The following is a 24,661-nucleotide window of genomic DNA, read 5'->3' as shown; positions in this document are numbered from 1 at the left end:
AAATCTGTTGGAATACTTTAGTAAAGAATTGAATACAGTCTCTTCTTTTAAGTCTAGTACCCAGACTTTGTATCATCCAAATTCCCAACAGTTACCTTTACTTGTTTTCTAATATTATCTTAGGCTTTTTTTTATATTCTTAAGTGTCATTTTTTATATTGGATCATTTATATGCTAAGAGATCAAATAATTAAGCTTGTCGTCAAATTCTAAGTGAACAAAACAAGATTAAACCGCAACTCTTAGATTTCTAAAAAATATATTATTTAACAGCCAATCTACGTTGGTGCCGGGAAATTGATATTGCATGTATGAACACAACTGCCGCACATGCAGTGTGCATGCATGTGCTTTATGACGATGACTACTCGTACATGGTTGAGGCAACCGACCTGCCCAGTTTCTCATCCTTCCCCGCCCGGTCCCAGTCGAAAAGTTGAACGGTAGCGCTCGTCACGCTCTGGCGTAGCACAGACTGTCACAACCCACCACATTATATACACACAAAATAATTAAAGCGCAAAACAACGTAAACCTCGTATTAGAATTATTAGTTTAGCAATAACGCTTGCTTTAGGGAAAATGTCAGTAAAATAATGTTATGTGCAAGACATATACATAAATAAACATTTAAAAAAAACATTAAAATTACGATTAGGACCAAAATCATCTAGTCGTTGTCTAGCCAAATGTGTAAACGCCAAAAATAACCACACAAAATCACGAAACCCATTTTGAGATGTAAATAATATCTGTTTTAATGGAAACAAACATTTACGAATCCACATATAGCCTGCTACAATCCTATATAATGTTTTTATACAAATCTAAGCTCGATGATGGGTGTTCGAAATTCGAATATTCATCGTTTCTAGTACATTACAGGGCTTGTACAGGTGATATGAAGATTCTTAAAGCGGGTCACGCAAAACAACATGGCAAAGATGTGTGAGGCGCTTGAGACTCTAAGGGCTGAACGGACCTGCCGAGATAGTCATCATTCTCAATGCCCATTCCCGGGTCCCAGTCCCACACCTCGCACTGCATCACCTGACCCTTTCTTGAACTTATTAGCGCCTTTGGAAAAATTACAATACATTAAAACTTACATCTCAAGTAATTTAAGGCTTATTATAACGTTGTTTACAGTTCTGGCCACATGGGAACATTCATAAGATCCTAACCATCCGTTTTAGTAGTCGGACTTACGATTTACTTTACTACATTGATTTAAAGTTCGTGCAATTTTACGCTTATATTTTATAACTAAATAACTTTGGGGACTTAGTGAATAGACATCTACTAGTACAGTCTTCCAATTCCAATAAATTCGAGGGCTTCTGGATGAAAGCTCTTTTGAGGTATGTTGTCCTTGTGAACCTCCGTCTTTATTCATATCTTAATTTCAATCAATTTTCGAAGGTTAATTTGTCAAATTTTGATTAAACCTAAAGTAATAAAATAAAATTTAAATTCAAACCGTGTCCTTTGTTTCTCAAATAGGTTTCTACCTTAAAACACTGAAAAAATAAATTGATGGCCCATTCAATGTTTGAAAAATACACAATCTGCCAAGAGACCTGATACTTACTTATCGATAAGAGTACACTTTATAAAAACATAATGGTATAAAAATGTATAAATAGGCAGATAAGCACGAGCATTGCGAAAACAGTTGAAAACGTAAGAACATTGCACCCAAAGGTTTAAGATAAAAATATATCATTAATTACTTTAAAAAAAAAGGCAATGTTCAACCATTTTCAGGACAAAATTATTTACACCAAAAGCAATTTGTACGGTACAAGAAAATGGAAAAAAATTAAAAATCTTTTTAGTTATCGAACTTACTTACACATATAGTTACAGTGAAATTTATATGTTTCACATTTTGTTTCACCGCACAATAATTGTGAGCTAAGTATTCTATAAAATATATAAGTATCAAAAGCATACAATCGCCCCACTACAATTTCTATCAGGCATACAAGCTTGCTTAGTTCAAATATGCGAAATCTTCCGACGTTTGCTTCAAAACTTTGAACGTTATTTACATACTAATAAAGGAGAAGTTGCATTTAGCATTTAGCACCTACCCTCCTGCTTTCCACCACCGAAGGAACTGTGGCCTCCACCGCACTCACCTGCCGAGCTTGTCATCGTCGTTGCCCTCATCCTTGTCGAACACTTCTATTTCCAACGCTTGACCCAGCGATTGCATTATACGCGCCTTTACGCCAAACACGCAAAGTCCCACGCAAACATAAGTAAGGAAAACAAAATCATTTCTCTAACACTTTTAGGCAGTTTCATAAAGCGTAAGTATAATAGGCATATAGTTATGTTAGTGTTAAAAGTAAAAACCAATAAAATAATCAAAGTTTCTGTCTAACCACATCAAATCAATTACAAAAAAAAAATCGCACACGTGGGACCCAAAGTAATTATTATTTCATCAAATAATTTTGAAGTAGAATAAAACGCATGTTAGTTTAATTTAGTAAAAGTTTTGTCATAATTTTGAGGTCGTGAGTATTAACTGAAAAAACGGATTTTCAATTTATTTAGATTTAAAATAAAAACTGAAAGCAAATGTTAGATTATGATATTTTTTTAGTAGAAAATCTTAATGAGACATTTTATTGACAACATTTTCGTTTACGGTATTATCACGTACTAATTTCATTATTGTTTAACGTATTTCGTAACTACTCGGAGATATAAGATTTTCTATCATATAAACGAATAAAGATACAAAAGTCACCGAAAAGGTTAAAAAAATATTCCACTTTAAACATATAACACTCATATTTAATTTATCAATTGCCCATTTTTTGATAACAACGGAATGTCAGGACTTTATAAATTATTATATACGTTATTTAAAACTAGTATTTAATAAAGTAATTAAAGGAAAAAGATGTAACCTAATTATGCATGCCAGAAAAAAAACATTCAAAAATAATTCAGATATGCCAACATAAAGTTAATATGCAGACAAAAATACAGGCTTTATTAATTAGTATCCAGGAAGTATGATTTAAATAACTGATATAATAATTTGGTAAGACACTATGTACATCGAATAAATAAGGCATTCATCACACACAGGCCATAAACAACTTTATCACTCATTGGGATGCTCAAACTTTTGTATCTTTCTTCATAATTAAGAGATTCCATGCAAAGCTTTTAATCCAACATAAAAGAGGAAACATAAACCATAATAATTGTTAGTAGTTATGATTAATGATAGATAAATCTGTTAAGTAAGTTGCACGTTACATGAAATGCGTATGTTACACTTGCAAATTCTCAGCATATCAAAAAAAGTGTAAATTTCTGTGTACCGCGATAGTAATATAACAAAATTAGTTAAAATTCTGTAAGAACTTACCAAAGAACCATATAACCAGAACAAAAATGAACACATCCTAAAATTTGGAAATACAATTGAAAAGTGCAGATGTGTCCGGGCTAATAGAATCTACAAGCGTGGGGTTAATATAGAACGTAAGAAGTAACGAAAGATTAACAGTCACTAAAACAGAGTTCTACTTTGAAACATTTTGACTAAACATAACTGTGCGAATATTGTAAAAGATAAACTTACTAAATATTGCATATGAAGATAATGACATACCTCACACCAGAATTCCCATTTCGGATTGATGTTATTGTCGATATGTTTGGTCTTCCATTGTTGGGCGCCTACTGTTATGATCGCATAGGGGTCAGACTTACCCTTACCTGTAAAACAAATAATGTATTATTGTTTTTTTATGGAAAATTATCAAAAACATCATATACACATTGGTTGCCTGGAAGAGATCGTTATGTAGCGATAAGGCCGCCTAATTGTATACTTCGTGTAAACAAGTTTTTTTTTTATAATTTTCCTGTATTTTTATGTGGTGCACAAGAAAAGTGTATTCATTCATTCATACTGTTCAAATTTGAGCGAGGCGAATTGTAACTATTTGAAGCAGGGATTGAAAAATTGTTCGTTATGTAGTAGTAACAAAAAGTTTGCATTAATCATTTAATATTTACCACCGAACCTTTTTGCTGCTTTCCCGAAGGATGTATAAGGGAAATAAATTATTTAACTCTGTGAACTGGGTTAACTGACACTCATGTTCGATAATGGCGCGACGGAAAGCGAACGCGGTTCAAGGTCTTGTATTCTTATTGATTTTTTGTTTCCATGTACACGGGAAAGAGCGGTTTGATATAAATAAATAAATAAATTTGTTTTTTTAAACAAAACGGAACTTATGAAACATTTGTCCGGAATAAACTGTATGCTTGGGTACTCACCCAACATGGATACATCTTTTCTCATGAGATTCTGAGCTTGCACCAAATGAATCCTGAGTACACCCTGAAAAGAAAAGTTCTCGTAATTTCTCATGTTTCTTCATTTCTTCATTTCTTCATTTTGTTTAAAGTTTTTTCGAGTTTGACAAACATGCATATTTTTAGCTTTTCTGTTTTTATTTAATTTCAACACAAGTTAGCCCTTGGCTGCATATCTGCTATCTCACTTGATGATAAGTAATGACGCTGTCTAAGATGGTAGCTGGCTAACCTCCTAGGGAGTATCCCAGTTATATTTAAACCATGCCCCTATGGTATAATCGGTTTCTATGCGACATCGTACAGAAACGCTATATAGCGAAGCGGTGCGTCTTTTTCGGTAGAATGGTGACTAGGCACGTATGCAACCTCTCACTTGACCAAACCAGAGAAAATTCACAAATTATAAATTTCCACATTGCCCGTACCGTGAATCAAGCCCGGAATCTCCGGCTTAAAACCACTGCGCTCGCCACGTCTAGGTCGTCAAACAACTAGTGCAACTGCAATACTTACTTCCGGTTCCGGCATGCGTAGATCTACCGTTGGGATTTCGTCGCTCAGTTTTATGGGCAACTTATTTGGCAGCACCATCATCTTCGCTACTTGCTCAACAATGCACCGGCGCAGTATGTCGCTGAAAATAACACAACTCAATTTTATGCAGAAAGATGAGGTTGTAAATCTACATTCAAAAATATACGATAAAAATAAAACAGATCAATTGTAAAAAGGTAGAAAGGTAAAACTGTAAAATCATCGTCATCATCATATCGACCCATTACCGGTCCACTACAGGGCACGGGGCTCCTCCCACAATGAGAAGCGGGTTAAGGCCGTAGTCCACGCTGGCCCAATGCAGATTGGTGGAGTCCACACACCTTTGAGAACATTATGTAGACCTCTCAGGCAAGCAGGTTTCCTCACGATGTTTTCCTTCACCGCCGAAGCAAGTAATATTTATAATTACTTAAAACGCACATAACTTAAAAAAGACATAGGTGCGTGCTGGGATTTGAACTCGGCCCCCCGAAAGTGAAGTCGAGCTCTTACCCACTGTGCTATCACCGCTTCAAACTGTAAAATAAGTACTGATAATGATCAAGAATATTTAAAAAAGTCTTTTTTCACAGCAAGATTTTTGTTTTCTGCGTGTAAATGTAGCGTTTAGCTTGTACACATGGTACTTATAAACTGTTCTGATAGGGTATTTTACAATGTTATACGGTATGGACTGTAAATGACAACAATAATATATACATATGATGATTAGTACCTAAAGCCAGGCATGTCCAGAACATCCGCAGCGCCGACAAGGTTGAAGTCGATTGAAGGGTTGTTAAGGAAGAACAACTGAAGTCCGCCCACCAGTGGAATTTTACTGATCAAAGGTTTCATCACCACGCGCAACATACCGTGTATCTAAAATGTTAAATCAATGACGGAGGCTGAATTCGTGCAAACTGAGATTTCAAAGCAAAGCGGCCCTATAGGATCTATGGGCCAGAAAAATCCTATTATAACATTAAGGATTATTTAAACGATAAAAAAGCTTGGGTGTGAATTGCTCTAGCTTCATAGCTTAATTTAAATTTACTGGAAGATGGTGATAACAAAAAAATAAATTTACCCGGCTAAGTTTGTTGTGGGCTCTTCTTAGACCAGGGCGCGTTTGGAACCCTCGTAGCTTTAGATTTAAGTTGGCGAACGAAGTTATCACCATCCCGTTACAATTATGTAAACAATTATGTATGAACGCTTCATAAGTGCCTGTGATAGGCCTACATGAATAAAGAAATTTTGAATTTGAATTTTATGTACTTTATACAACGTGTAAATGAAAACCGAAATAATACTTCACATGCTTTGGAGGTACATCATGTGATAGGTATATAACGTGATGAGTGATATCAGGGTGATTAATGTCTCTGATACTGTTTTTGAGTAAACCATATGCCATAGTTTTTACTCTAAATCAGATACAGCCCTAACAACACCTGTAAGAGTAAAATCGATATAGTCCAAGGCCGTGGGTTCGATTCCCACAACTGAAAAATGTTTGTGTGATGAGATGATGTTTTTCAGTGTCTGGGTGTTTTATGTATATTATTCATAAAAATATGCATCAGTCATCTTAGTACGCATAACACAAGCTTCGCTTACTTTGGGGCGATCTGTGTATTGTCGTAGTATATTTATTTATTATTTATTTTTATATTCTCGCTACATAAAAAGGATGTCAGCGGTCACACACCAATAACACCTATTGATTTAGATTTTCTTTGGCGAGCTTATTATATGAAAAGTAATGCATCGTTTAACAGCTTAAATTCGCTCCTTTAAATCGGTAAGCAACCGTTAAGTAGTTAAAGAGGAAAAGTGTCCTTAAAGTTTGCGGTTTCAGCTAGTTTACTATGAAACTACCACATACCTGAAGATCTTTAATGCCTCCCCGAATTCTTTGAAGTATGAACGATATATCACAGTCCCCTGCATAGCTGAAAAGAACATGTGACATCAATAATATATTCACGACACTCCATTTTTTCTGACTTTTCGTATAATGTAAACAATATTTTCATTACTTTTTTGTATAAAGTATGTTTTAAAAATAAAAAAAACAAGTTAAATAAAACAAAAAGATAAAAAGTAATGTGTGTTTTAATTATATCCTTAATAATTTCCAAATAAACTTTACACAAAAACTAACAAAAAGGTTGTTTATATTATAAGACAGCTAAGAAAAAATAGGATTTAAGATAAAAGAATAAGACGATAAAAAAGAAACACGTGGTAAAGTAAACATAATTTTAAGTTAACTCTCGTACCATGAAATTTCTTGTATATTAAAATAGGTTTCCTTTAATGTTAAATGCAACAGTGATTTGGTTAGTTCGCACCTACATGTAATAGTGACTAATGAATGATTCATTTATGTACCAACTGAAAGTAAACTTACAATAAGTTTACATCCATGATGATCTCATCCCTCGAAAGGTTCTTATCGTAGACTTTGACGCCTCCAACGCGCGGCGCCTACAAACAAACTCCGTTCTAGTTATCGCAATCATAAAAACAATTATTTTCATTGTTCTATTTAGAACATGTCTACGCTAATTTAACTTTAATCTTACGAAAATTCTGGTTTATTACGATTTCCATGACGTCTATTATATATATATATACTCTTTGGAGTGTGTATCCATTTTTATAGTTACAATATCTTATCTTTAACACATTTCTATATTATTATTTAACATTCTCAAAGGCGTATGAAGTCAAAAAGAAAAAAAAAATTCTAACTTGAATTTTGATAAGTCATGAAAGAATTTTACTATGGAACTATTGAAGTAGATATCTTGAAGGAACGTCTGGTTTCGCTTGTAAAATATTAGTAGTTATTTCGGATTATAGAAAATGAAGCTTAATCTGCAAAGTAAATCATAGACTTTTATCGGAATAATAGCGCCTGTACTATAGCAATACGGTCGACTTATTTTCTAGTAGGTAGCCTGTATGCTGAATAATATTTATTACAATCAAGGAACATTGCCATCTCATTGTTCACAAAACAATGGCTCTCGTTACTCCCGACACGTCCCATATATCCGGTCTAGCTCGCCACCAATTGTTTCATTAATTCACGCCAATTAGATACAATACAACATCCTACTAATACTATATTTTAATTCGATATTGTTTAAGTAAAATTAGTTTGAACTTACAATAGTACCCAAGATCATTCGCTCGAATTTAAATCCATTTAGCTTATAATTTGCCAAACTCTCTGCTACCGCTGGTTCTATAGATTCCTTTAGGAGAGTTCTTGCGTAATGGTTAACATTAGGCCATACTTGAAGTAAAATCTGTTAAAGAAAAATTACGTAAAATATGTATGTTTTTTTTTAAATTTATATGACAGTATTTTTAAATTATCTGAACTTACTCTATTCAGCCATTCTGCTCTTTCGACATCAGGAAAGAACACCTAAAAATACATATAAAATTAAAAAAGCTATTGTTTCCAACTAAACCTACTATAACATTTATAATATGTCGAATGTCGAAATAGATAATACAATGAAGTTTACCCAAGCAGGTAGATCATCTAATCGTGCAAGAACAATATCCTTTTCTGAAGACACGGCGGCAGTTTTGGCGAGGTTGCGGCGATATTCGCTCTCTTTGCGCCATTGGTCGCGCATCACTGAGAGAATTACGGGGCCTATCAACCATGCAACACTCCATTGCATGTAGCCCACTAAATAAACTGCACCTACTATAGAGACCTGCAAATAAATGGTGAAATTTAATGCCTGATAATCCTGCAAAAAATGTAATGTATACATTACATTTTTTGCAGGTCATCGAATAATTGAAAAATGTTCACAAAAAAGACTGCAAAGTAAATAATAGGGCATAATAAAGCTATTGGAGATTGCATTATACTGAAAACGAATCACACTTATTGACCAAAAATACTGTGAGCCAGTACCAGAAGAGAAGCATAACCATAATTATCTTCTTTATCTTAAATTTCTTTTAATTTGAATACTTGGAACCTTTTAGCAATCTAAAAATCAGAAGTTCTAATCTAAAAAGCAATAGTTCATAGTTTAGTTCATATATAGTTTTATAGTACATGATAGAATCATTACTATTAAAAGAATGATGTTTAGTGATAGTATATATATGACGGCCGATTGGCGCAGTTTGCTGCGACCCTGCTTTGTGAGTCCAAGGGGTGGGTTCGATTCCCACAACTGGAAAATGTTTGTGTGATGAGCATGAGTATTTTTCAGTGTATGGGTGTTTATATGTATATTCTAAGTATTTATGTATAATATTCATAAAAATATTCATCAGTCATCTTAGTACCCATAACACAAGCTATGCTTACTTTGGGGCTAGGTTATATATTGATTTATCAGACTGGTTGAAAGACTACATAGATATACTCTTTCAATTGGTGAGTAGTTACATGAAGCTTTCTTTGGATACACATACCATTTTTATATGTCCTAAATGGGTTGTACAAAACCATTCTTAAATCTACCATAGTAATATAGTAAACAAGGTCAACATATGCTTTACAGTCTTGACCCAGATGTATACTTTACATTAAAGCCACATCTATATTGCCTAGCTCCGTATAATCAGCTCCATCATAATTAAATAAATAAATAGCTGGCCCACCATACAATTTAACATTGCTGTATGATGCCATATCAAAACAATTTAGGGGCATAAGAATATAAAACATTAAGCCATTCTACTAAATGCTGCATCAAGTTAGAAATATTTAAGAGTACAGTTGCAGAAAAACTATTTACATTTGCAATAGCAATAAAATTTTTAGAATAGGTCCTTACTTCCTGTCCAGCAGGAATAATTTTAGCCTCAATGATGTCATTCTTATTGTTATCACAAAATATATGACCTTATCACTTACCACAATAGGAAAACATAACTTTAACATGTGATTATAAATAATACTTTCAAAGTTAATTGGATGTGAATGGTTGTAATTAATTACTATATTTCCACCTAAATGAGTTATAAATGGGTATCATATTACAAAAAAAAACAATGAATATTTGCATTATAGCTGAAGTTACATCAGAACAAAGTAAAAGACAACATTTTTATTAAATGAAACAAAAAATAACAATAATAATAATCTTGTCACAAAACTAATTAGGTGTTTAAAGAAGCATTAGTAAAAATAACAGATACCAACCACATGAGAACATGAAGTTCAAATACCTATTCAGTGATTCAAGACTTGCTACCATAATCAAGGTTATTGTGATTCATAAATGTTTGAGATCACTTTGCAAGACCATATTGATTTAAACTCATAAACATCCAAATAAGTATTTTGAATTGGAATAAAAGAGACTGTTGTGATTGTTTAAAAACTATTAGCACTCATTGATGCAATCGAACCAAAGCAAATATTGATACTTTATAAACTACTTGCCGATCTCATTTAAATCTGACGAGGTTATTGTTAAAACCTACTAAATCATATTGAAGCAATGTGGTGGGTGTATGCTCTTAGAGCCTATCTCCTATCAGATAGGGTGTATGCTCTTAGAGCCTATCTCCTATCAGATAGGGTGTTGTGGCCAGTAGTAGGACAATAATAAGCTAATGATGATTGATGATGTTGCATGTATTATATAAATATTTTTTATTATAGTTTAACTTTTATTAAATCAATTTATATACTTGACATACTATTGCAGATATTAAATTGCTATTCTGCTACTTACCTTTTTGAAGAATCTATAAATTACAGAGAGCACACCCGGATCTTCTTCCCGACTCACTGGAAGAGCGAATTTACTGTTTGTGGCCATTTTATTGTTGTTTGCCTGTAAACATTGTAAATTATAGAAACTCTACTATTTTGGATATTTAACAAAACATAAACAATATTGACAAGCCTCTTAATCTTAATCTCAATTATTAAAAATTTCAAAAATTACAACTGAAATAAAGTTTTCAGAATAATTACTTTAATAAGTATTTAAGGTTTTTTTGCTTATTTTATTTCAACCCATCCTAAAATTAATACATTCATTTTACTCTTTAGATTGAAGACATCTCAAATTGTTTACATTCAGAAATACCTAAACATTTCAACAGTAAGTTTATAGATTTTAAAGTAATAATAAGAATCAAAATAATAAAGTACAGATATTATTTTATAGTTCAAATCGATAAAAACATTCGTATCAAGTATTTCCCATTGAACTTGCTAACTACCATGAGTCATTATTATTTTTAACCCATAACAATTCCAGTAAGGAAGTTAAAACTAGAAATTAAATTAAATTATTGAAAACATACCATGCTGTACAATGCACTCGACGCGTTGCCGAAAAAGAACTAAGTACTAAGCGCAATAATACAGAAAACTACAGTGCAGATATCTAGATAGGGAAAAAATATGGATTACCGAATTGTGTTATTTTCGTCGCACTATATAAGTGGAGATATATAATATTTTCGTATCATTTATATTTAGGATAATTTCTTTAAATATATTAATCAATGTGCTATAGAAAAATTACAAAAATCTAATTTTTACTTGCTCAATAATTAACTTCAAACTTCTTGAATTTAAAAACACTTTGCATTTTGCAAAGCAAATATGCCTACTGGGTTATTGCCCACAGACTTAGAAATTCAGTCAAAGAGGATCTAAACAGTAGCACACGTCAAACTTTAATATCACATTATGTTTGTATACTCTTTGTTCTTGAAACTTGATTTATGATTGGCCTGGCCAGTCAGAACAACAATTAATAAAATCCGGTCAAGTGTGAATCGGCCTCTCTCAGGAAAGCTGTATCACATCACCGTAAAAGATATAGAGTAAAAAAAAATCTATTTCAAACAACGGTTTACTACGTACAACACTGGCATTTCTAAAACGATCACGGATGGTCCGTGGCGCAAAAGAAATGAGAGCGACCGCTCGTCACTCGACGCAGTACCCCCGACTAAAACCCTGCGAAAATAGCTTTGAGACCTCGTCAGTGCGTGTGCTGTTCCGAACCTTTGCTCGTAGTTTCCGTACTGCTTTAATATATTTACTGTCCCTATTACTCTGCAGGATCCAAGTCGAAGGAGAAGGCGCTTTTTTTGCGCGTTTGAAACACTGAAGTATGATTTCTTACCGCGTTGCATCGCATTCGTAACTATCAATAAACAATAAATAACTCGGTTCGTAAATTCGAATGAGAATGTTGAATTGAATGGGCCTATGGGCGTACGCTCCGTACGCTTTATGCAGGCGCGGGTACACCATGGTGTATACCGTATCTGTTGTAATAGCAAAATAGTATGAGCAGCACTAAAGGCTTATTTACAAATATTTACTTTTTACTAACAAGTTGCAATTTGGTCCTATTGCGGGGCACGCGCCTCTTCTCTAGTGAGAGGGAACCACCATGCTGCTCTAATTCAAGTTGCTTGCCTTATTATCACATACATAATAACCGAAACTTAATATTCGAAACGAGTGACAATGCCAATTCATCTGACGAAACAGTATGTGTAAACACTTATGCGTGGTGTAATAAGCAACTAGGACTGGTAAAGCAAGACACACGGACTTACCAATACAGGCTTAGGCAGACATTGCTCGCATACCTAGTACGGACGACTCAGTGCATTCACCCCTGCGGATCACTGTTTCTGGACTCTATAGAACAGCAGTGCTGCTAACCCTCTTGTCGCGTCAGTCAACCCTCATCACCGCGACTACAAGCGAAAGTAACCGTCCTACAAACAAGTGAAAGTGTAACCAATAAAGTTTTATATTTTATAATTTTTTTATTAGTGTTTTTACCTACACTTGAAGGAGTTATCAATTTTATAAATTTAAAATGCATATAAAAATATTTTCGGCCCCGACAGGATTTGAAAAATCGCGGCCAGAGCGCTTTCACCAGATAAGCTACGGCTCTCCTACCGTCACTGCCGAAAATTAATATATGCCTTTTACATCAGTCTTATAGCGACCGTGTTAATAAACTCGCAGTGGTAATAAAACATTTCTTATAACGCCGAGTGTTTTGCAATTTGCATTAATCACGCTAGGCGTCACCCACCACGGCTCAACTAACTCATAGGACGTCAGACCGCAATAAATGGCATCCAACAGGGCAAAACTCCATGAGCTCCCAACGAATGGTCTTTTTACATTGGCGCCAAAACAGGGAGGAGTTTTAAATTGGCGCCAATACTACGCATTTAGCCACTTAAAACTAATAAATACGCATAAATCAGTACATACAGTATAACAGTACTCGGGCGCGAGCGTAGGGTTCCGAACTGGCTCGAGTTTGGCGATCCGAGCAGATACTGAAGAAGGATCTGCTCCTTCTGAATGATCGGAAAATGTACCCATAAAAACCTACTGACACTATAAAAGGAACAAATATAATGAAAAGACCTATTCCATAATAAACGGTTTATTTTAAAAGGCACATCACTAGACTCATTAGTTCATAAGACACTTAAGCATTTTGCAACAGCATGACCAGAACCGAACTTTTGCTTATCACATTGCGATTTTTATTTCATTTCCTATTTTTTACTTTAGCCTATACTTAAAGAGTGTCCAAAATGATTGCAATTAAAATGTGGTAGTCAAAGATTGGGGCTCGTGTATTGAATAACCTGTTCTTTATTTTGTGAAAGCGTTACATATTTTAGAAAGAGATTTTTTTTTTCACACCACAATCGTGGAGCTTTCAACTTTGGAATTACTGTTAAATTTTCGTTAAATTAATACAATGCTTCCTTAAGTTATCATATTTAATTTTTTTTAGTAACTAATATAGCAAGTGTCGCTACTTCTCGCTACTCAAGTCTCTGGCCCAATTTGTCTAATATGAAGACAGGTTATTCAAATACAAACCGAAGCCGGTTGGCATGCTAGGAACACTGTTATTTTTTTGATAAAATTATTTGAAGTCCTAATTTATTTCATTATTACAAGGTATATATTGTAACATACAATCTCAATAATGTAACATTTAAATCTTATAGATAAACTCTAGCTTCTGCTGTTAAAGAATTAATAGTTTTCCCATGGAATGATAATTATAATATAATAAACATGTTGTATAGGTTTGTGGTTTATATAGAAGAATAGTGGCCAGGTAAATCTTATTGTTTTCATCCATCATAACGGCTCAACACTTACACCATTGAATTGAAAGCATTGGAATGTGAGCTCTATATTATCAGTCCTAAAGCAAACTTTTCAATAATTCTTGTGCATGTAGTATACTAGTTGTTCACAGGAAGGCCACGGGTCGTGCATTTACAACATAACTTGAAAAACACATTACTTGATATAAAGCTCACATTTCAATTATATTTATTATATTATTATATTTGCGTACGATGTGGAGAACGATATTACTTGTGCGGTACTAGATTGAATGTAGTTTATTATTATATTATATTATAACTATTTGCATTGAGGCAATGAATCTGACTTAGTGAGATGATTAACGTAAACCCAAAAATATAGAAGGGTGACTTTTTGAGACAAGAACCGTATGCCAGCTTCGCAAATCCCGAACCGTAACATAGGTCTAAGAAATCTATGAAGAGTTTTCTAAGGGTATAAAAAGCTTTTTGTACAACAATAATGTGCCGAGAGATATATAAATTATAGGTCTGACATAGCTTAACGGACATCTATGATCAATTTTTCCTAGTCCATGGTTGGGGTTTACGCTATGCCAATCTCAAAAACTCACCCTATATAGTAATATCAAAATAAGCAGTCACATTAATTCTCAAATACATAGCACCTTATTAGTCTAACTAGATATTATACCTAATACAAATAATAAGTGCAGTGGGCTCTAAAATTGAAATTTTAACTGTATCATACAATTAAGTAATACATCTGAATACTTTAATTTCTTGGTAGTAATGAGCACTTTTATTTATAATTTAGGTTTAAAATTTTATTATACTATGTATATTTTGAATAAAAGAGCATTAAAATAGAAAATAGTTACAAAAAATGTACCTCAACATACAGTTCTATGATAAATTCTTTCGAGTACTTAAATTTAAACTTTAATAGTTTAAAGAAATTGTAACTTTAATATAATTTCTTCTTTAAAATTCTGTTTTAGCTACCACAAATTAGCCGTTTAAAGGGTGAATGAATCTTATAAATGGTACTCAGTTGCCTTACACGGCAAACACTTCTTAGCCTTCTATTTATTTGACTTAAGGCTGTCCAACAGGCTTTCTTTTCGATGAAAAATTTTTAGGCTAAAGCTTGTGGACACCCGTTGACTTCATAGACGCTTCGGCTTTAGTGATAAGGTAGTCTATTGCTGTGAATACGAACTCATTGACACCGTAAGTACCAAAATACCAATAATAATTGGCTTTCTATAGTCTGCTTATAGTAGCTTAAGTTTCACATGCGACAAAGGCGACACTGATATCGAACCAGTTAATTTTGCTACTCTTAGAATAAGAATTATTCTTTTAAAGACAAAGTACACAGCACGATTATATGAATTAGACGTAGCGAAGTAATATTTTTTTATAAATATAACCTGATATAGTTTGCGATCGCGGAATCTAGATATATATTTTAAATTGATTTCCCACTTAATTATTAATTATATCAGATATACGTATGCATATTTATCAAAATTCACTGAACTAAGAATAATTTCATAGCGAAAAATTTACTTTAGTTAACTGTATCTGAATATCCGATTTCTAACTAAGCTTATTACTCAGTTGCTTCTTATTTATTTTCAAAATCAAACTTTAGTCATAATAAATTAACGAATTTTGGCTATTTAGAGTCATAATATCATAAAAATATGTAAACTTATAAACTTATAAATATATTTGTTGACCTGTGTAATAGGGAAGACGCTTTATTGCTTTTGCTATTTCTGCTATTTAACAAGGAAGATTAGACTGTACTACCGATGGGATTTCACTTTACACATTAATGTATGAATGATGTACTACAACAGTTCGAAGTTAGAACAAGAACTGTATCAAAAATTTCTAACTATATAAATAGAATAGAATCTCTCTTGTAAAGTTCAATTTACTATTTAATATCATTATTATTAAAGTTATCTACTACGTATAAAAAGTATACCTTTTAAAATATTCCACACTGAGTGACCGATTACTTGTAACGAAAGCATTTAAAATTCATCTAAATTTATAAAAATAGAAATCGTGTAAAATACATTTTGTCAACTTATAATTAGACGCCTTAATATAAAAATAATTAAACTAAAAATTAAGATATTTCTTAAAATTTATAATAAAATCGTGATGATAAGTGATTTTACAATAAGATAAACTATGATATGGGATCACTTAAAATTGATGCACATAACATAAAAACTGTTGTACTTTTAAGTATTTTGCGTATTGAATAGAAGAAAATTGTCTCATGTATCTATGCCATATTTTACATAGAAAAAGCCTTTTCACACTTTTACATCTAGGAACTTTCTACGAGCTACGTACCCACTTATTATTCCTACCAACTATGGTAGGAATAATAAGTGGGTAGATAAAGATGATGTAAATGTATCAAATTTTATTTTAACGTAACTTGATTCCAAAGTCAGTCCCGACGATCTGTAAAGTCTGCTGAGGTTTTTCACACAATGAATTGAATGAGAATACTCTTTATTGCATAACAAGTGTAAAATTTCATTAAGTTAATCCATTTTAACTAGAGTTAATTATCCATAAAAAAGAAGTCTTTGTCAAATATAACCTTCCCTATCCGTAATTGCGACACATTATAATTCTTACCGGAATTCAGAGACGACCTGATAAAGGTCAGTAAAAATCCAGTTTAAAAGAGTCGAATGAGTTCTTTTTACGCAGTAAGATTCTTGATACGATCGAGGAGTGCATCGCATGTCTTCTTGGCGTCTCCTAGCAACATGGCGGTATTCGAATTGTAGAAGATGGGATTATCCACCGCAGCGTAGCCGACTCCCATCGACCTCTTCATGACTACCACCTAAAATTTTTTGTCATTATCAGTATTTAAAACAGAAAAATGTAGAGTTAGTAGCTACTAGATAGATACCCCGCTACTAGATGGAAATACAATATCAAAAGACAAGCTGGGGATTCAGTAGACAAGAGGCATAATAAATAATAAAAACAAATATACTACGGCAATACACACATCGCCATCTAGCCCCAAAGTAAGCGTAGCTTGTGTTATGGTTACTGAGATGACTGATGAATATTTTTATGAATAATATAAATAAATATTTATATAATAGAGTTAAGCCCTCAGACACCGAAATACATTCATGTTCATCCACAAAAAATTGTGGGAATCGAACCCACAGCCTTGGAACCAGGGTCGCTGCCTTTGCCTTTTGAATTTAGGATTACTGGGGCCAATTCTGACATCTCTTGTATACAAATCCCTAAACTTAACTAAATTGACAGATTAAAAAAAAAAGTAAAGTAGTATTGTCTCTTTGACTATATTCTTCGTGGTACCATTTTGACAACTTTAAATGTAACTAGTAGACTAGCAATGTTAAAAACTCCATACGGGACCTATCTTCATTCGCGGTTAATAAACCTTAAGTTTATACAAGTGTAAGAGCAGAGAAAATTGAAATATTAATTAAACTTACTTGATCGGCCTTCCACACTTTAAGGACAGGCATGCCAGCAATCGGGGAGCTGGGATCGTCTTCAGCAGCACTGTTCACGGTATCGTTAGCACCTGCACCAGTACGAAATATTCAAGTAACAAGTAGATTATTTTATCTTTACTCTGGAACCCTCATAAATAAATTTGGTGTAGCGTTGTAGTTCCTACGAAGTGTTTTGCCACACTCTGACATTTTAAAGGTGACAAAAAAATATATAACTATTCTAGCATTACGCCAACCAACTAAACAATGGTTGGTTGTTTAAGTAAACCAGGCGTGGAACTAATATTGGGGTAGTGGTATCTTCATCATCAACCAATAACCAACCCATAAGGCATTTGGGGCATAGTCTATGCTGGCCCAGTGCGGAATGATAAATTTTACATCTCAGGCATGCAGATTTCCTCACGTTTTGCTTCATAGTTTAAGCAAGTGATTTTTTTTTTTAAATCAAAAACGCACATAACTCCGAAGAAGTAAGAGGTGCGTGCCGTGGATCGAACTAGGTACCCCAAAAGGTCAAAGCCCTCACCACTGGGCTATCACAACACTAGGGTAACGATGTAACGGTTCCCAATGTTGAAGGGCACAGGGTTCTGTTGGCGGACTTCCAACTATTTATATTTCCTATCTCTCTATATATTATCTCCAAAAGAGAAAATACATCTTGCATTCTATATAAACAGTACAATATTACAGAGCTTTTCTGGGTATGATATACATATACCTGTAAATAAACGATTTGGCATATTGCCATTAAGGCACCAACTTACCAATAACAAGCACAAGGTCAGTTTCGGGGAACTCTTCATTAATCTCCTCCATTTCCAATACGTCGTCATATGGCACACCTGCTTCAGCCAGCAAAACGTTCAACTGTCCCGGCATGCGACCTTTAAGGGAAAAATAAAAAAAGCTTTAGAATCTTACAGTGTTTAAGGGTTAGGATCCATAGGAGTAGGCGGATTCGGACTATAAAGTCTTATATCAGCTCAACTCATTGCAACAAAGTGATGATGTGCCATAGTCTTGTTTGAAGTGTATATTTATGGCCAACGCGCGTTTAATCGTAGTATACAACTGGCACAACCATATTGGAAAATACTTTATGTTACTTAATATAAAGCTCACATTTGAACGCTTTAATCTGAGTAGAGTCGGTGTTGAGTCGGAATGATGAGCGTAGGCCATAATATGTCTAATATTTTATGTTTTATATTGACTTTGTGCATTGCATTTCAGATGGCATCTGAAGTAACGCGGCAAAATCGGCGGTTGCTCGCTGGATTTAGCCACGGTAAGGTTGTCCAGTTTGCTATTATGTAAATATAATATATATAGTTCTCAATAAATTCTTTAAAAAAAAATTAACTAAAAGCCGGCGACCTCTTTTAAAAGATATCAAACTGGCGAGTCTACGTTAAATCTACTGATTTACCTATAATAAGTTTACCTATAAACATAATTGATGGAAGAGATTTATTTTTTTATTAGCTTTTCAAGGGAAACAAACAGTACTATTACACCGTTGCCGTATTTTTATCACATAAACCAATGTAACAACTTAATTATACATAAACGATAACTATAACCAAAAATTGCTTAGGGATTAATTACCAAGATATAACGATAGATATTTTACCTGCAACAGGATGGATAGCAAAACGTACTTTCTTGCCGATTCCTTTAAGGATGTCTACCAATTCGGCGATGGGGTACTGAGCTTTGGCCACGCACAATCCATAACCTAAAAAATAAGCGTACTTGAGAAATACTGTATCTATGGATATAACACAAATTATTAAATACTTCGACAAAGACAAAGAAGGAAAGGAATAGGTTCTAGCCTTTAAGTGCCACTCGGGACCGACATGCCTGCATCAGTTATGCAATGTTAGTTACCAGGAGTTATGATAATGGAGGAGGCGCGATGGATGAGGTCTGCGACAGAGTCCACGTTCAGTTCCGTGTGAGTAGCACCCGAAGGTCTCGCTGAACCGCTAGTGACCATACCGTAACCACCCAGGATGACGTTCGGCAATGATCGGTTCATGGCCTGTAATTGTTTCAAATTCATTTGTTTGTGTCGCTACAAAGTCCTGAAAACTATATCAAATGCACCATGGTTCACTAGATAACAGAACTACACTTTATATAACAACAATAAACGAAGAAGTTGAGCACAGAGCAAAGAGCTATAAAGAGCGAATTAACACTCATAGTAACCAACTGGCTACTTCTCTTAGTGTCCCAATGGAGATTAGAAGGTTTAAACGTGCTTCCATTTTGGATTTTACTAACACATGCACATTGTAAAATAAGAGGCAGAGCCATTGATGGATGGCCGGCCTCACTTCACAAAACACACGGATCTTGGTTATAATGAAATATTTTGATAGTACTTCCTTCACGCCCTTATTAAGCAATCAATCTACTTTATCTTCGGCACAACGCTGGTTGAAAGAACGGAGAGTAACATATGTTATTCTTGGTCATGGAAGAATATAAAACTCCCTAGGGTGCTTTCGAGAACATTCGTATTGTTATACCTACACCTAAATACCAAATATTCGTCCTAATAAAGTTTGCAAACGACTTATTATTGCACAGCTTGTAATGTTATTTTAAAACCTTACCTTGCACATGATGTAAGAGAGGATAGCTCCTGAGCTGCCGATTAGCGCGCCAACAATAGTCATTAAAGAGTTATTGAGCATGAAGCCTTCCGCACACAGAGCCCAACCGGAATAGCTGTTCAGCACTGTTATTACTACTGGCATGTCCGCACCTATTACAAGAATAACTTAGATAGAATAACTTTATTGCAACAAAACATAACGAAAAAATACAATAAAAAACCAAGACAAGTATATAATGTTAGAGTGCAAAGGCGGCCTTGCCACTTAAAGTGATATCTTTACGACGAACAGTGGATGGTGCAAATGTAAAGATATAAAAATAGAATAGACCTACATAAAGTCATATTGTCAATGGTTATTTTTTTAAAGAAAAAACATTATTGTGTACAAATGAAAGATACAGTGATAATGAAAAGAAACATATGTTATAAGTGATTAATTAAGATAATTCAACAAAAGATGGCGTCCTACATTTATTTTTATGACAAATTTTATGTGTCTTGTAAATTTGAACCGATAATTTGGTCCTTTTTTTGGTATTTTTTTTTCATACAAAAACTTTAACTAGAACGATCAGCGAAATAGTTTGGAGATAAATAAACAGTTAAAAACGTAACAAAAGCATTGGTTTAATATATTTCATCCATTAGTAACCTCACTGCTCGAAAGCAAAGCGAAATTCATGTACATAATAATTGGTATATCGCTAGCATACCTCCAATAGCAGCGGTCAAAGTCAGTCCCTGGATACCACTGAGTAAGGCGGCAGCAGAAAGTAAAGGCAGACCAGGTGCTTCTGGGAACGCAAGCAGAGCACCGCCGCAGCCTAGCGAACCCGCCAGCAACCCAGCGTTGATCGCGTGTCTACCAGGCAGCAACAACGGGGCTGATGACAGCACGCCTTGAAGCTTGCCGTAGGCGACTAGAGACCCTCTACAAACATAACACGTAATTAGACTGTGTACAATGGTAACGCAAACGAGACTACTTAAAAAAATAGCAGTGTGCTGTATAGTCTGCCGAAACGTATGCTCTTTAGCTCATGTAAATAAAAATCTCAGTCCCGCATTTGAACAAAAGACAACAATAAACAAACTAATTTAAGTCCTTTTTCTACAAATCGGTAGCTACTTTTAGTACATTTTTTTATTCTCTTACAAGTCTTCTGTTAAGATAAGTGAGGACAGGATATAAGAGTATAATTTGTTTAAAACTAGAACAGTTTTCAAGAAAATGTAACTTTTTAGCCCAACCATTTTGTGTATATTCAAAAAACACAAGTTGTAATACAACTTTAATTTAGTAGAGTCCTAACATTTTACGAAATTTCAAGAATTTTTATTGTCGGGTGTCCAATGAAACCTTTTCGTTTTACTTGTATTGGAGGCATCTAACACAAAGATTATCTCAATAACTCTAAATCTTAACATCATAGCGTTCTTAATTTAATATTCCATCAACATATGGCTGTGACATACAGACAGGTCTTATGTGGCATGATAGAACTATCGATAACTTGTTTGTTCCCTCAAAATTACATTTGCAATCGAACCTTATATTCTACTTACGTGAATGTGATGCCACCAATATAAGTGCCCAGGAAGAGTGATGTCTTGAGCGTGGCCGCAGTGGGATCGAACGCCATGGCAGGGAAATCATGCATATACGTCGCTATGCACGTTAACACTGCCGCCATGCCTACCAAGCTGCAAAATTTACGCAATTCTCATCAACAGCATCGTTATCTATACATTACCACCCCACTATCGGACACTGGTCCTCTCCCGGTATAAGTAGGGTTTAAGCTGTAGCCACCACAAAATATTATGGAGAGCTCAGCAAAAGTTTCCTTGTTGATTTTGATTAAAGCAAGGGATATGTACTGCTCAGTGGCGTGCATAGAGGGTATGGAGATGATATAACATCGAAAAAATCTCTAGTACGAGGTAAAAAAAACTTAAGGATAGGCATTGTAAGAGTTATATAAAGCCTACCCTTAAGTATTTATAACTCGTACTGGTGATTTTCTTCATTTTATATCGTCTGCATACCCTGTGCATACCCTCAATGCACGCCACTGGTACTGCTTCAAACGCACATAACTTCGAAAAGTTAAAATTGCGTGTCGGGGATGGAAATCGGTCCCTCAGAAAGTAGCCCACGTCGTAACTACCACCACTGGCTATCACAGCTTCCTACTACTGCTGAATAAACAAGAATAATATATTTGTTATGTTGTACATAATATTTTAGTGTCACCGGTTGTGTTCTTCAAGAGTTTATGAGGAACAAGTGTTTTACATCTCTTATATAAATGATAGTTAGCCGAATGACTTTTTTGTTGATATTTAATTATGAGTTGATTAGAACCGGATGAATTACCTCTTCCAACCATTTCACTTTACAATCTTGTAGTCAGTCCAACAACTTCCTATGATTATTTTTTAACCGTCGCGTGTCCAGCTAGCCAGGTTTGCAGTCTATCAACGCGTATTTTATGGGTACGGGGAGCCGTCTCAAGAGAAAACCAAACGTCCATCGGACATAGACAGCGAAGTGCGGAAAACCCTACAAGAGAGATTACGCGTTTGTAATTTACCTGTGGAATAACGCGTTTTTAATTTACCTGTGGAAACCAGCTACAAGTTGAGGCAAGTCGGTTATGTCGATCTTCTTAGCGATAACGCTTCCAAGTAGACCACCTATACCAGCTACACCAATCATTTGTGCCAACACCTCTGCGTTGGGGGTCAACATTCCCAATGTAGCTGCTATTCCTCCCGTAACACCAATCTGTATGAATATCGAATTCACTTCAATTTCTTGTCAAAATTGTATACATATAATGTAATTACGAGAGTAGTGCAAACTCATATTACTAAAGATTCAGCACGGTAAGACGAGCTTAAAACCCAAGTGGCCACGTTTAAAAATAAATGTACTGAAACGTCTGAAAAACTGTTTTGGCTTTACAACTAATTTTAAAAACCGTTTCAGCAGACTAGGACGTTACTACTACGTCTTTTGAAAGTTAAGTTATGTTTTTATGAGAAGAAAAATTACAAATCATGATATTATTGAAGCAATGGCAAGAAAACTGTATTAAAGTTTTACAAAAAAAAAAAGTCGTAGGAATAAGGTTCTAAGTAGTCTTTATTGTCTCAATGCCTTTACAATGATCAAAATATTGAAGCTTTTGTCATCAAGATTACAATGAGCGGGACTTGGGTCGAGTCTTTTGCTACGTCTTATCTATATGAATGCCTTTTTCTAATCATTGGATGCACTTTTTATAACGAAAAACAGGTAGGTATACCGGAATACCATCTACTCTAAAGTCAGTCAAAAATATCTTTATTCAAGTAGGCCCATAGATGGCACTTTTGATGCGTACATTACATGAGAATTACACGGTAGATGATGGCGATAACCATATTCGTAAACTTAAAACTAAAGCTTCGAGGGTTCAAAACGCGTCCTGGTATAAAAAGCCCACAACAAACTTAGCCGGGTATTTTTATTTTGTTATCACCATCTCACATTGTCATTTAAAATTATTAGAAGAGCAACCTGCAATAATTCACACCCAAGCTTTTTAATCGATTACTTAGTCATACTATAATAGGACTTCTCTATAAGCGTACGTTTAATATAAACTTTTTGAGAGACATCTCCAAGATGTTATTAGTTAATTTCATTAATAATTCAATTTATATGGTATATTAATTGTTCAGGAGTATTTGCGCATGTATGACAATCGTTAGGTACTGAACTCAAGTATAAACTTACCATTCCGAGGTAGTTTCCTTTACGCGCAGTGGTCTGTGAGCTGAGACCGGCTAGAGCGCCGACGCAGCACAACGAAGAAGCGAGGTATGCCATCTGATGTACTTCAGGATAACCCTATTATAAAAGTCAAAATAAATGCGTATTCGGACTCGGTTCACAAATATGAAGATTTCAATGAGACCACATTTCAATAGTTCCAACTATTCATCCGTCATTTTTGGAAATTCGGAGTTTAATAAGTCTCCTTGGTAAAAATTTTGTTTGCAAATTAACAAGTGTTTATAATAATAATAAACGTTTCACACGTTGCCTAACTAGATTAGCACCACAAGATCCAACATATAAACAACTCCTAAAGTATTATTCGGTACAGTAAAAATATAATTATGTTTCTTTTTTTGATACTCGGTGCATATTTCTCTCCGGGAGCATTAACTGCTTCTTATAAATGTTTACCTGCATTGCCGTTGTTAGGTATCCTCCAAGCAGAGCTGCGGCAGGAATGCTGTAGAGGTAACCATATTCTGGTGGGTCGCCTGGCCTAAACAAATGTTTTATTAGTACTTTCTTATATACGATTATATTTTGACGACCTTTCTGGCGCAACGGTGAGCGTTGTGAATTAAAGTAGGAGGTCCTAGGTTCGAT

General features: G+C 34.5%; 1 protein-coding gene across 1 annotated transcript in view; it reads right to left on the bottom strand.

Annotated features, from left to right (window-relative positions):
- The window catches only part of LOC120637757 (NAD(P) transhydrogenase, mitochondrial), a 50,809-nt gene that overhangs the window by 9,426 nt on the left and 16,722 nt on the right, over nt 1–24,661 (bottom strand). Inside the window, exons 13-36 of the mRNA XM_039909747.1 lie at nt 24,470–24,554; nt 24,014–24,127; nt 22,851–23,017; nt 21,793–21,930; nt 20,940–21,157; nt 20,222–20,373; nt 19,488–19,641; nt 19,228–19,332; nt 18,359–18,478; nt 17,565–17,656; nt 16,807–16,927; nt 10,638–10,741; nt 8,451–8,648; nt 8,306–8,347; nt 8,085–8,225; nt 7,319–7,395; nt 6,791–6,857; nt 5,636–5,781; nt 4,876–4,996; nt 4,321–4,384; nt 3,644–3,750; nt 2,145–2,230; nt 979–1,066; nt 393–475 (exon numbers count right to left, since the gene is read on the bottom strand). Of these exons, the coding sequence (XP_039765681.1) occupies nt 393–475; nt 979–1,066; nt 2,145–2,230; nt 3,644–3,750; nt 4,321–4,384; nt 4,876–4,996; nt 5,636–5,781; nt 6,791–6,857; nt 7,319–7,395; nt 8,085–8,225; nt 8,306–8,347; nt 8,451–8,648; nt 10,638–10,741; nt 16,807–16,927; nt 17,565–17,656; nt 18,359–18,478; nt 19,228–19,332; nt 19,488–19,641; nt 20,222–20,373; nt 20,940–21,157; nt 21,793–21,930; nt 22,851–23,017; nt 24,014–24,127; nt 24,470–24,554 (2,790 nt within the window). The remainder of the gene's footprint in view (nt 1–392; nt 476–978; nt 1,067–2,144; nt 2,231–3,643; nt 3,751–4,320; nt 4,385–4,875; nt 4,997–5,635; nt 5,782–6,790; nt 6,858–7,318; nt 7,396–8,084; nt 8,226–8,305; nt 8,348–8,450; nt 8,649–10,637; nt 10,742–16,806; nt 16,928–17,564; nt 17,657–18,358; nt 18,479–19,227; nt 19,333–19,487; nt 19,642–20,221; nt 20,374–20,939; nt 21,158–21,792; nt 21,931–22,850; nt 23,018–24,013; nt 24,128–24,469; nt 24,555–24,661) is intronic.

Source organism: Pararge aegeria, chromosome 4, assembly GCF_905163445.1.
Source record: "Pararge aegeria chromosome 4, ilParAegt1.1, whole genome shotgun sequence".
In the NCBI taxonomy this organism is placed as follows: domain Eukaryota; kingdom Metazoa; phylum Arthropoda; class Insecta; order Lepidoptera; family Nymphalidae; genus Pararge; species Pararge aegeria.
Note: the sequence above shows the minus strand (reverse complement) of the source record. Positions and strands in the feature narration are given on the sequence as shown.